The sequence below is a fragment of the Ixodes scapularis genome, unplaced genomic scaffold, assembly GCF_016920785.2.
Source record: "Ixodes scapularis isolate PalLabHiFi unplaced genomic scaffold, ASM1692078v2 PGA_scaffold0__279_contigs__length_252992795, whole genome shotgun sequence".
Lineage (NCBI taxonomy): Eukaryota > Metazoa > Arthropoda > Arachnida > Ixodida > Ixodidae > Ixodes > Ixodes scapularis.
Genome location: NW_024609835.1, coordinates 19,715,394 through 19,729,034, shown reverse-complemented (window position 1 = coordinate 19,729,034; position 13,641 = coordinate 19,715,394). Strand labels below are relative to the sequence as shown.

At 43.6% G+C, this 13,641-nt stretch overlaps 1 protein-coding gene across 1 annotated transcript in view; it reads right to left on the bottom strand.

Annotated features, from left to right (window-relative positions):
* LOC8038654 (protein couch potato) overlaps positions 1–13,249 on the bottom strand; it is a 36,002-nt gene extending 22,753 nt beyond the window's left edge. The window contains exons 1-4 of the mRNA XM_042289866.1: positions 13,170–13,249; positions 12,991–13,044; positions 9,908–9,970; positions 2,526–2,667 (exon numbers count right to left, since the gene is read on the bottom strand). Coding sequence (XP_042145800.1) covers positions 2,526–2,667; positions 9,908–9,970; positions 12,991–13,044; positions 13,170–13,217 — 307 coding nt within the window. The 5' untranslated portion in view covers positions 13,218–13,249. The remainder of the gene's footprint in view (positions 1–2,525; positions 2,668–9,907; positions 9,971–12,990; positions 13,045–13,169) is intronic.
* Positions 13,250–13,641: the final 392 nt, after the last annotated feature.

Here is a 13,641-nt window from a genome sequence, read left to right as displayed (position 1 = left end):
GGGCATGATATTAATAACACCTGACAATATTTTGCTAAAAAAGGAAAGCCTCTTGCTCCAATAACTCTTTTTTGGGGGTTATGCTTCATTTCGCTAAAAGTTCAAGAACTATGCACTAATCGACATAACTAATACTAAAATGTTGAAAAATAAGTACTTATTAGTATATACAAATGAAATAGAAACGGTTAACTGTGTCAAAAACAGAAACGCCACTACAAAGTGACACATCAAATTTGTGGCAGCCCACGTGTGCAGAAATATATTTGCGATGCAAGAGTCTTTTATCGTGTGCAAGCCCAGATGTGCCATTCCTGCCCGTGCGCCAGAGCAGTGTAAAGCGGACAGATGTAGAATGACGAATTCCAAAATATTTTATCGGACAGACAGGATGATTCAATAAGCGTAGATGCAAGTCACGGCAATACGGACTTTGAGGACACTGAGCAGTAAACATGTTTCTAGAACAGTCTTGACGTTCGGTATGCATATCCTGTGCGGCAGTTTTTCGATTCAGTTCAATTCAACTATTTCATTTATTGTGCTCATGGAGAGTTAAGGCTTTGGTAATGATGCGCTGAAAAAATGACATTAGAGTGGTCACTAGCAGTGGACACTTTGAAGTACTGCGAGACAATGTGTCAGCATTCCATCCATTCGTGTCGTTGTACAAGCGATGCAAAACCGTAATTATACAGTCTAAGCCAATAACAAAACATATGGTAGCACCTTAATGGCGCTCGAGCTGATGTGAAATTAGTGCAGTCAATTAAGGTATTTGGACACTTCTACATAAATATCTACAATATTTGTGACTTCGTGCTCGTAGTATAAAACATAAAAGAAAAGCAAAAAGCCATTCAAAATATATCCTCGGTTTTATTTATCATTTACATTTTTTTTTTATTTGGCAAAAGAAAAAAAAACTATAATTTTGTGTTAACAAAATTTAACTAAGGATTTGATCATTTGAAAAAAATTTACATCACACTAAATACATCGTGTTGTAAACGTGGCGCTTTTTATGCATTTCGACCGTTTCGTTTCTCGAAGTATACTTTGAAAGAATGAATATAAACGCTATAAAAAAATCTTAAAAAAACATGCATGTTTATTTTATTTTTTATACTGAATTACACTGTATTAATAATAAAAAAAGTGATATCCGTACATTTTACTGCTGCGGTAATACTTAAAGTCCATACTGCCGTGCCCTGCACATACACTTCCAAAGGAACAAGCACAAGCGTTGCACCAGCGGTGGTTGCACATCTTTCTTTTGTTGCTTGATATGCACGATGTCCTAAACATCACGTGCAAGGAGAATAATATTCGCTTTATAACTTTCGCAATGCCAATTCAGTGAATTTCTATCCAAAGTTGTTGTGCAGTTTCTTTGGTGGTGCACAGACACAAGACAATTGAAGAACAAAGAACGGATAGACTCTGCAGTGATAGCACACATTCGGGAGACAAGTTGTTGACTCGAAACGTCGCAATCGCACTCTGAGCTGTCAAATAGGTGCAAAATGCTGGCTACTATTCACAACGACACAACCTAGATATCTTAAACATCTTAAAATTATTATCCAGTTAAGGCAGCTGCTGGATTCGAAATGCAAGAATACTGTTTCTCGATGTAGATGAGAGGTATCTCGTTGCCGCGTAATTAATCAACAATGCGGCCACTCACGTAGCATTCAATACATGATAATTTTGCAAGTGTGTGGCCAGTGAAGATTGCAAATTCCTCGCGAAAGTTTCAAGTTTATCATAAAAATTCATGCTAGAAAGTTACGGGACGCTAAATTCAGCCTGATATGTCAAAACATTGCATTTTTCGGGCCACCTACACTTTCACTTATTTGTTACGTGGTATTACATTGTATTGAGAGATTACATTGAATTACATAGCACGTTATGGCGTATTGGGCGCAGTTTTGAGTCAACAATTTCTCGCCCTATATATGCACCTGGGAAGAGGAAAGTGATACATAACGTCATGAACAGGTTCCGGGTAAGGAGATAGACAAAGGACACCACCTCGTTAAGTAATATACATAAAGCAGCTCAGTCCCATATGCTCGAGACTCGCTCATGTTTCAGTCTCTTACCACTCTCAGAAGCACTTCCATACACACATCCCTACAATAAATTCGGAGCCCTATTCATTGCACTTTCCTTAACCAATTTGTCCAATGTGAAAGGCAAGCCACACTGTCCGAACATCGTCCCTTCCCTTTTCCACTAAAATGGTGCATGCTACAGAGTAATTCGTCAACTGATCAAAGAAAGACGAACTTGGTGCTCCCAGCGCAATGAGGGGTGCAATAGACACTCAAGGTCTTATGAGAGTGCGTGGTGACGAAGATCGCAAAAGGGAATTCGTATCTTCGGATAGGTTTCGAGACGGAGTCCATTGCGCGCTATCTCCTGGCCCGGATTCACAAACTCCCAGACAGAAGAGAAAGAGAGAGAGAGAGAGAAGTTGTGAATGCGGTAGTGCGTCCGTATTGGTTACTTACGTCCCGTAATAGGGTGCAGAAGTGTCGGGTGCGTGGCTGCGGCAGGAGGAGACTGTTGTTTCGGTTTGCTAACCTTTGTGTTGCTCTTGGCAAACTCCAGCCGAATCGTCTGCGGCAGATCGGGGTCGAACCGGACACCCTGCTGCAACAGCAAGAGGGCAAGAGATACGGCGCCGCTCTGTCACCAACTCTGAACAACGACAAAGACAACCGCAAGGTGATTCCCCTGGCGGGAAAACTAAAGCAGGGTCACACTGCTCAGACATCACACAAAATGCAATCTGCACACAGATTCGAACGCGAGTCACCGCGAGATCTGTGCTTTGAATGCCGCCTGGCAATGAGTTTAAGGATAAACTTGGCACGCGGCATACAAACCACGGATATAACGGTGATTCCTGTTTGCAGACTGTCTTTTGTATGATGAATGAGCAGTGTGACCCCGGCTTAACCGTAACCAAAAAGGATATGGCAAAAACAGAGTGACAAAAAAAGAAGCGTACACTTCTCTCAAAAGACTCGGAAGTTGCGGCGCGCGCGTACTTTTTCAGTTTGGTCCTCAACCCTGCTAACAACACAGCTTTCCCCCTCGCCTCCTCACTGCCGTCCCCTACTGATTTTAAGGGTACTAAATTTGGAAGTGTGATTACCAAGCCCGAATCCCCATGAGAAGTCGTAATGTCGTAGTAGTCGTACCTACGGGACAAAAAGCTGTAGCGGCTGTTGTGAAGACGCTTTTTTAAATGTCAAGGTTTTCTATAAACGGCTGGTTGGTGGGTGCTCTTAGGACGTAGAAATGCCTGCATAGGCAGTGGCAGGAACCTAATTTCTGCGCCGCTGTTCGTTAACGTACGCGGAAGCTGAGGCTCAAGCAAACTCTGAACTTGGCATAACTTGTCAAACTTGGTGTATGTGTAACGCGTCTACGCCACGCACATTAGTGGACGGTCCGGGTTAATATACACTACCTTAGTACACTCCACTGTGACGTTGGAAACGAAGGGAACACGGGATCTCTAGAGAAGTGAGTCAAATAAAAGATATTGGTCCTCCCAAACTGAAGAGGCGCCGCAGTTGAGGGAGAAGTGCACACGGGGGGCCCCTGACGGACCTTGCAGTTTCCCCGTTTCAGCGGAGCCACGCACTCTGTAATGGCCAGTCGAACGGGCGCTCGGTTGCACCCGGACGAGGTTCATTAGTCGACGGCGTCTATATTCCGTTGCATAATTGAAGCACTCATTAAACATGCGAAAATAACTTCTCCGGTAGGAAACGTTAATGAGGGATGGAGACTCTCCCTTGGCGTCCAAGCGGCCTTCCCCTCCCGGCCACGGGCTAACTTAAGTAAGTGAGCGAGCGAGATCGGAGTCCCATGCGGCGCTCTGCGTCGCGTACCTGTTAGGAAATAAAGTTTGTAGAACTGACTCCCTCTACTGCAAGAGAGAAGACGAACTTACGTTATCGGACGCGTGAGCCTTGCTGGATAAAGAACAAATAACATTAGTACGAATATTAAAAAAAAATAAACAGTACAAAATTGGTTGTTATTGGAAGGCGCGCTCAAATAACGTAGTCGTAATTATTAATTAGGCATCAGCGTATTAAGTGTGGTTTAAGGATGAAATGGATGTTTGACTGCATTCCACGAAAGAGCAAGGCTTATTTCACTCATTATCAGCGACGAGCAACAGAACCTGGCGAAGAGGCATCTTATCGAATGTTCTTTAGTATATAAAATTTCAAATTTTAGTCCAAAGGGTCCTAGCCAGGTGACATTGAAGCTGTACTCCAGCGCAAGAAAGACTTAAACGAGGACGGGTAGGGGAGAACGTGGGATAGACGTTACAAAACCGGCGTTGAAAAGTGTTATTTATCTTTGTGGCCAGTGTAAACATTTATCTGTATAAAAACAAATTTCCCGCATCCTCGACAGCACTGCTTTTGTTTACTTTCTCGGGGCTGCTATGGTAATCACCGAAAAGTAACGTTCAAAAGAAATTACGTTAGTGGGTGAAGCCCTTGAAAGAGCAAACGGCGATTGTGTATAGACGATGCGAAAGACAGGCAGGGCTCCCAAAGCCTTCAGTACATCTTTTTGTGTATCCTTGCATTACATAGCCTTGCAGAGCTTTCTTATGTGTCAAGTTATTCGATAGGGCTACAACCTTTTTGTGTGTTTTCTTTTCGGTTCGCCTTCTTCTATTTGTGCGTTTGAGCGATATTGGCACATTATTTGTCCAAATATTGATGGCATTCCACGCAGACTTCTGCACGTTACTCGAAAATTGTAATAGATTACAATTACAAATTACCGAGCCACAAATGTGATATATTGGTGTTACGAATTACTTTCGTTGACAAGTAGCGGGCTACTTCACCTCGTTACGTTACAACTACTTTCTCGTTATTTTTCCCGTACTAGTATCAAGAACACAACAGAAAGAATTTTGATGTTTTCAACAATGTTCTGCAACACTACTTTTCATTTCTCATGCTCTCGCATTATGGTGGTCAGTGTAAAAATAAAATATTGTATTTAAGAAAAAGGATATACGGCAGGTGCACTCCGTCCACCTGTAAACTGATAAGGCAGCGAAAGCTGCAACCATACATGCAATTCTACTAAGTTACGGCGACGAAAAATGATCCCGGAAATTCTGCAGACAAAGCTAGCGGTGGGCATGTTCAGTAGCAGCGCTTTCCTCCGCAAGAAGACCAAAAGTACAACGCGTACTCGGTGTTGTCTTCTTGACCTTTGCTTTTCGAATATTCGTATAGTTTGCCTTGAACGTTTTTCTAGTGGGTAGAGACCGGTCACCACAGAAAATCGTGTCTTTTTTTTGGTTATTCTCCTCTTCATGATCTGTTTTATTTTGTTGAACTTGTTATCTTTATGCTGCTCAATTGCCTGCTCATTTGCTCCAGTTTTTGTGTTATGATCATATTTTTTAAAAAGAAGTAGCGAGTAAATAAAGTAATTCGTTACCAAGATTTATAACGAAATTACATTACCACTGCTGCCGCAACAAAAAATAAAGTGTCAGTTACAAACAGACTTGAAAAAGTGCATATTATAAGTAATCCGTTACTTGTAACGGATTACTTTTCAAGTCTAATTACACGTAAGGAATGCTATGAGAAATCCTGGATAGCTTGCTTCCAGTTACTATTGCACTAAACCAGCGAAAGTGCCACTCTTGAAGAGTAAAGCGTCTCTTCTATATTTTTTTGCTCCCCTGGTTCAACAGGTTTCTATTCTTTTTTTTTTCCTTTTTTTTCAAGACATAAGTTACTAAATTGATTCTGAGAGTAAAAAAAACCGAGCTGACTAAACAGAACATAGAATGTTTATGTGCGTGTGCAAGTAAGATAATGACGGTGTGAAATAAATATGGACAACACAGGTATATGAAAGCTACAACATGTATGTACACGATATCGTAAAGGCTTATACATGCCTTCATTTTCATTAGCACACCAAAAGCTTGCCGAAACGTTCTCAGCTGCTCCTGTCCCACGACACATCTATATCTCAAACTATTTGTATTCTAAACCAACTACTTTGAACACGAAGCTCTATTGCTTGCTCAGTCTAGTCACTCAGATAGTTTCACGAACATAAAATGCTTCCCCTACTCACTTTAGGTTCGTGTTTGCGAAGTTGCTAGCCTCGACGTCTGCTACGCTAGTTAATTTTGAAATTGCCATCGCGATAAAAATAGGTCAAACATATTTCTGTGAATTATCAACTCAACCAAACTTGTACTAAACACCCGACAGCGTTGTGCCATTAAAAAAAAAGTTGTGTGTGTGTGTGCGCGCAAAGGGGGGGGGGGGGGGAGGGGGTAAATAAATATAGATTGTGATATTTTGATATTTCTTCAAGTAGAAATCAGAACAGCTGTGCGCCAGGGGAAGGTTCACTGCCCCTTCGGGTTTTATACGCTCAACACGCGTGCCTCAGATCATGATCGCTGATCGCAGCCCTTGACTTTCGAAACTGTGATTACACAGCGATTAAATAACCGGTATTACATATATAAATACAAATCAAAGAAAGCGACGCTTCTTTTTATTCACAGGACCACCTTCTCACCTTCCTCTCCTAAAAAAACCTGGGATCCGTCAGAGCTCTCCCCGAACCCCTAGTGTGCTCTAATCTGTCAAACCCCTAAAATGAAGAATCCCACCTTTCTACAAGGGCAACGGTTAAATCGCGCCCTTCTCGGAAGATGGCGCCACGGCACAAAGCTGTAGGCATGAGAGCCTAGATAGAAGAGAGGGAGCAACTCAAACCACGGAGAGCGTTTTGCAATTCAATGTCGAGGGCTTCCTGGGCATATTGGTCCCAAGTGGGCATGCGCCGCGTTGTCGTGTGGTGACAAGGAAAGCGGGCGCAGAAGCGGACATGCTCACAGACGGTCAACGTTTTTACCACATCCTCGCAGCTTGTACTACAAACGCGGACCATAAACCCCACATCGAGCAGATGGAAACACTCTAAAATCTAGACACACTAGTGTGATCGCACCATCTGGCGGAATTTTCGCTAGGCGGGTGCCTACAATAAGCACCAGAGGGCGACAGGCGTCAGACAAGTGCAAATGAAAGAGACGAGAAGGGGAAAGTAAGAGAGAGAGAGAAAGAGTGGGAAAGGGGTTCGTAAAGACAGAGGGAGGGAGACCACTTTTTTCTGAGCCAGCGCGAGCACGTGGCTGCGCGATGGGAGCCGGGGAAAAATCGAAGTGCACCAGGTATCACGCTGGAAGTCATTCATTTTCGTTCAGCAGGATCGCCTTAGTGCAGGTAAAAGGAAACGAGCAAGGCACGACAGAAAATGGAAGCGGCTGATTTACGGCGGTGTCAACGTTTTCCACCCTCCCCTGCATTGCTGACTTTCTTCCATTTTTTTTTTTCTTTTTTACACTGGCTTTTAAAAGGGTGGAGAAATAACGGTGGTTTCGTTCCCGTTTTTCTAGTTTTTTTTTTAGCTACCAGACGTTCGTGTTTGGACTGTTTCTACTTTAGCGCGATACCTGCCAGACGTTCTGAGGTGCAGCAGCGAGAAGGTACGCTGGATCTTGTTCAGGCGCGTCGCTGGGGGAACCCGGGGCGGGAGAGAACGCGCCGCTCTTCCGCTATGCTTCGAACCGCGTTCCCTCCTGTTATCTTCGTCCATGCGGTGACAGTGAAATATCCGGGTACCCGCCGCCGCACGCGCACGCTTCGTCTTGACTCGCGAGCGGCAATGCGGCAAGGGAACAAATATGCGGTTCGCTCCAGCGATCAGCTCACGCCGCGATGAGCCCGGGAAAAAATAGACGAGAAGGAACGAACTGCAGCTCAGGATATACTCACTTTGTGTGAGGCTATAATTTGCTTTTCGTCTTTCGTTTTTTATTTATTTTTATTTACATAAGCAGGCTAAACTCTAGAGATCACTTTTTTTCGTCTAGTGTCTCGTTTCGCACTTCTCTGCACTATGAGACTCTCGATTTCGAAAGGATTAATCCAGCTGCAGCAAGATACAACGACTCAGTTCTCTGTGGCTAAGACGCCATTCGTAACCTCGCAGAATGCAAGGGAGTGATTAGTCCTCGTAAGAGGCTAGGGATGAAGTCAAATTTGGGACTTTTATGTGCTAAACCAACGACGGCCATTTAATTGACACGCCCCAGCGCAGGTCTGAGGATTAAAGGATTAATTTCATACCACTCGGGGTTCTTTTCACGACCCTACAAAACCCGATTACACGGCACCTTCTTAGCAATAGGCCTCCTTGATATTACGGGCACTTCGGCCGGGATTCCAACCTGCCACCTGGAGATACGTTGGCCAGCGCTTTGCCGTGGAGCGTTGAAAGTCGTCTAGACTAGAGACGACACCGTGCTATTCTTTTAAAACCCTAATTCACAGACCTCTCATCTTATACTCTCAATATTTTTAATTTGAAGTATTCTTCGCGAAGTTATCTTTTTTCTTTCTTTTTTTTCTGGTACCTGTGAATAATCATGTAAATCACATACCCGGGGCTGAGGTGAGAAGCCGTAGTGGAGTTTCACACTTTTTTCCTTCACTGAGCATACACGGCCTGAACTCTGTACCTTACCCGAACGTAACCTCAACGGAAACACGGGGAGCCAAGATTTTAAAAATCAGACGCGATATCGTCACGTCCAGCATTTTTATACCTCGCCGGATTCCTGCGACGGAAGCAAAAAAAAAAACGGTTACTTGGCACCTCGACTTACAAACCACTAGAGTGATGATGACGACAATTTACGCCGACGTCATCACCACTCTAGCGGTTTCACCCGGTGTCATGTGAAACCACGCTGCCACAGCTACGGTCACAAGCCCTTGGCGTTGTGGAGAGTCTTGCGCGAGGGAGTTGTTGGATCAAGCTGCGTGCACGCACCAGTAGCTTCCACAGCGTCATGCGATATGAAAGATTTTCAAAAGCAGCACCACCTTAGCTTGATGTCAGGAGCATGAATTTCTGTATAGAGAATCACTCTGGGTAAGCAGCTCCTCGTGGAAGCTAGCGAAAATTCTTGTCCCTTTGACAGGACAGCTGGTGTCATCTGGGATCCGCGGTGCCAAATAACCGGCTTACATCGTGGCCTCTGAAATACGGCGCGCGTTGGATCTCGGAGGCCATGCTTACATCTGCCGCCGACAGAGGATGCAGCCCTTCCGATCAGATGTTCATAGAATTGCTCGTGAGCTACTCGCTGGGACTTCATTGCACTAAGGTGTAACATTTCGTCCTACTTTGATAGGCACTAATGGCAAATTGTACGTGAGCAAGTAGATGGCTTGGGCTGTTGGCTCCGTTTGCACAAGGGCTCGTACAGCCAAACTATTGTCAAACGCCGAGAGCTCGCGTTTATAGCCCTTGCGATTTGCCTATGTTAATTAAGGTGACAGCATGCAAAGCGTACCGCCGTGACTCCTTTATGCGGTGCAAACACAAACACACACACCTAAACGGCTTTCTGGATTTATGTAATCTTGTTTATCACAAGAAAAAGTATAGCTCCCAGGCTTTTTTTCAACGCAGTGTAATAAAGAGTTTAGTTGCGGTAGTGGTACACTCTGAAAATTCCTGCACGTCTACTTACCCGTAAAACACTCGAAGAGCCAATCTCTGCGATCTACGATATCAGCTCAGTGAATAAGGAGGCGGAACATCTGTTTAAACCACAAAATGAAGTCTGCTCGGTGGCATTACGCAATCCAAGCATTTTTTTTTTTTTTTTTTACAGTGTAGTAGCAATAACATTTTTTTAACTATCGCCACAATCCCTGGTTGGCTCGGATGTCCACCCCTGCCAGTATATATGAGCCCGCATGCTCCGTGGGAAGAAGTTGAAAGTCACCTGAAGTTCTTGTTTCGCGGCCTCGGCTCCCGCCCGAGAGGAGAATGTGACGAACCCCACGGGCTGGAAGGAAGAAAAAATAGAAAACGCTGTAGCATGAGGTTCGAACTGTCGTCTGGCACACTGTCCCTACGCGTACAAGCTGCTAAGATCCCGCAAACTGCAAAACGATTCTTTACAGCCGAGAACACTAAAACCTTAATACTTGAATATAAGGTTGTCACATGCGAACGGATGAAATTTAAGACATGATTTCAGACTGCGGTGAAAAAGAGTAACTAGAAACAGGTTGTACTGCGCTAAAGGAAGGCAACAGAAGCTTCCTCGCTTTTCAGTTCTTCTTTCATTGCTACTATTTTTTTTTTAGCTTATACTCTATTTTACACCGGATCTGACCGCAACTGACGTGACGACCCGATACAGCCAATCAAGCAGCGGCAAAACTGCATCGTCATGGCGCTCGTTGTCGTCTTGAGTTTGCTTTGATCGGCTCCACCAATCACACGCAGTGAATGCGGCGCAATACTGCACGTTTTTCTGCTCGTGGTCTGCTTAGCCGGCGATAGTAAACACACAAACACAAGGAGCGCCGTTATACGATTAACTTTTAGAGCTGGTCGATTGGCTCCATTGGATCGCATGAGGAGCGCAGGTTCGTCTGCTCCTTTTGCACTAGCTGCGATGACGTCAGAACGCTGAGCTTTGATTGGCTGTGACTGACGGATAGTGGGCAGACCTTGAGGCAGCTTGCTTTGAGGTCTACACTCTAAAAAAAGCCCGTACGTCTGCTTTCACGTACAGCACTCAGAGAGCCAATCACCGCAACTTACGGAGGCAGCTCAGCGAATGGCAATGCCGAAACATCTGTTTAGACCAAAAAAGGCAGACTGCATTGTGACATTAAGCAATGCAAGCGTGACGTTTCGCATTACTTAATGTCACAACTCAGACTGCGTTTTTTGCTCTAAACAGATGTTTCGGCATTGCCATTCGCTGAGCTGCCTCTGTAAGTTGCGGTGATTGGCTCTCTGAGTGCTGTGCGTGAGAGCAGATGCACGGGCTTTTTTTTAGAGTGTAGACCTCAAAGCAAGCTGCCTCGAGGTCTGTCCACTATCCGTCAGTCACAGCCAATCAAAGCTCAGCGTCTTCCTGACGTCACCACAACATCCTGCGCAAGAAGCAGACGACTTGCTCTCCGCACAGCGTTGACTGCGGTCGGACCTTGTTTAAAACAATGTATACAGACTCACGTTTAATGTCGACGATAGTTTTGAGACGTTTCTAGAAGTATAATGAATCATAATCTATTCGGAACACTAATCAGCGGTCTTTCTCGAATTAGTCTAACAGAAGAGAAGAAAGATCGGCTGCACGCTTGCCGTTGGAATAATTATGTATAATGCTTTATTTTGTCCCCACGTAAGTTATTGCGGCCTTGTTACGGGTACAACCACGGGAGTCAATATTGGTAAATTTTACAATCTTCGGAACAAAAAAAAAAAAAAAAAGTCTTGAGAGCTATCTACAATGCCCCTTATGATCAATTCTCACACTGAGACCATGATCAATAATTTTCGGAAAAATAAAAATTCGTAACTTACGTGATTATAGCATATATCCGTCAATATCAAAAACGAAATTGGAAAGGGAACTCCAATTCTAACGGAACTAGCTTCATCCGAATAAAATATACTAATTTACATGTCTCCAAACAGTCTATATTGGAAGATTCCCCCAACAGCTTTATAAATATAAACCTCGAATTATTCACCGATACGCATTCGCGCTCTTTTTTCTTGAATGTTCAAACACATAATGTGGACTTTATACTTACTTAAATATTGTTTTAGTTTCAATCCCGAAATACTGTGTTTGTGAGTGTAATGTGTACGCCTGCATAAAGTGATTTGTACCATTTGTACGAGGTTGGTGGCTTATGAAACTTATTAGAAAGCTACCAACCTCTATCAAATTCAGAAAAATAATATCGTCTTATATTTCAGTGAAAGCGTGACCATTAGTACGCGAACCCAACTTTATATTATAACTGTGCAAAAATAGAGAGAAAAAATGAAAAAAACCTGATCATGTTTAAAAGAATGAACCTACCTACCACTGCTGTTACAAGTCTCGACTGTCTTGCAGCAAATTAGGAATCTTCACATCACTTAAAAATCCAGTTACGCAATACTGCGACTAAGTAATCGAAAATTGGAGAGCGTTGGTGAGGGGCGAAAGTAACATTATTTGCGCGCAAGAAGCGAATGTATGCAAGCGAGCTGGTTGGGAAACATGATATTTTAAACACTAAGGCATGGTTAATTATGTTGCGTGTTCCTTTTTTTTTTTACTTCTTCGTGTTTTAAAGATTAGATCGTAAGGTTTTTCACGCTCGACTAGCACCCCCAGTACTCTCTTTGTGGCATTCAAAGGCCTCTGCCCTCGGATAATAAATATTATTCGTTAAAAGCGCTGGGACATTAGGTCGAGACACCACATTCAGTTATTTTTGTACAAAAACGCGTGTCTATTTCCAGAGAAAAGAAAAAAAGGAAACACGAAGCCAGAACAGGAGAGCACTGGGAAACGTGGCATCATAGAGATTCTATTATTCAGACCCTATTATTTTTATTAATGAAGACTAGGCGCATACGAACTTTTTCTTCTTAAATATTCCAAGTTTCAGGTCGTCATCACACGTGTTGAGTAGCGACCGAAAACCAGCACCTGCTTTCGATCGAGCCTCAGTTTTTTTATTTATTGATAGTTTGGGCCTTACCTTGTAGATAGAGTGCATGTAAACATCTATCGTCTGTGACATGTTAAGGGATCATGGGGCGCTCCTCCCAGCTCTTTCCACTTTAGCAGAGGGCGCGCTGGAAAGAAGGTTGATCACTCTTCAGCGCTCCATCTGCTCAAGTGGAAAGAGCTGGGAAGAGCTGCCCCTGAACTCGTAACCTGTCACAAACTGTAGGAATGCACTAACAAATCTTTAGAGGCCCCCTTAATGATATACATTCTTAAAACAAAGAAACTACCTGTCGTCTAAGCGGATTGAAAATGAAGAATTTCACAGGACTTACCGACGATGTCTTCCCGTTTTTCTGAGTAACTTTCAGCAACGACCCTTCATAACCCTGCAAGAGAAAAAAAGCACAATTATTCGTTTCAATACTTGCTACGGTGGGGCGTAAAGGGGGTAAAAACATGGAAGAAGGGAAACCACCGTCCCACCAACTTCGACGTCCGAAAATCGACTCACCTTATAGGCACGAAATAGTAGGTATAACTCCCTGGGTTTTGCGTCCATGGGTAAGCCGCTCACGAAGAGGGTGCGAACCTGCGCCGAAAAGTAAGGACAAGGAATGAATTGTCTTGCTTTGCGACAACAAAATTCACATGCGTTCAAGATGAAGATCAAAACGTCATGCATCCTTTTTTTGCTTTCCCAGCTTCCTAACATAAGGATAACTATTGTGGTAGTTTTCAGCGACGTCGATTCTGTCTCGCGGATTTATATCTGAACAGCGAACTAAAATCAGGAGCCGCAGAAACAGGCGGATGAACAGAACCGACTCGTCTATATTCGTATTCACCTTAAGAACCGTAGCTAAAAGAAGTCCTGATCCTCGCAGAACGGTATTGAATTTCCCCATCATATATTGAATTAACATATATGTAGATTTATGTTATTTTATGAAGACGTATACGCTTCAAACGTCAGAAAGATTGCT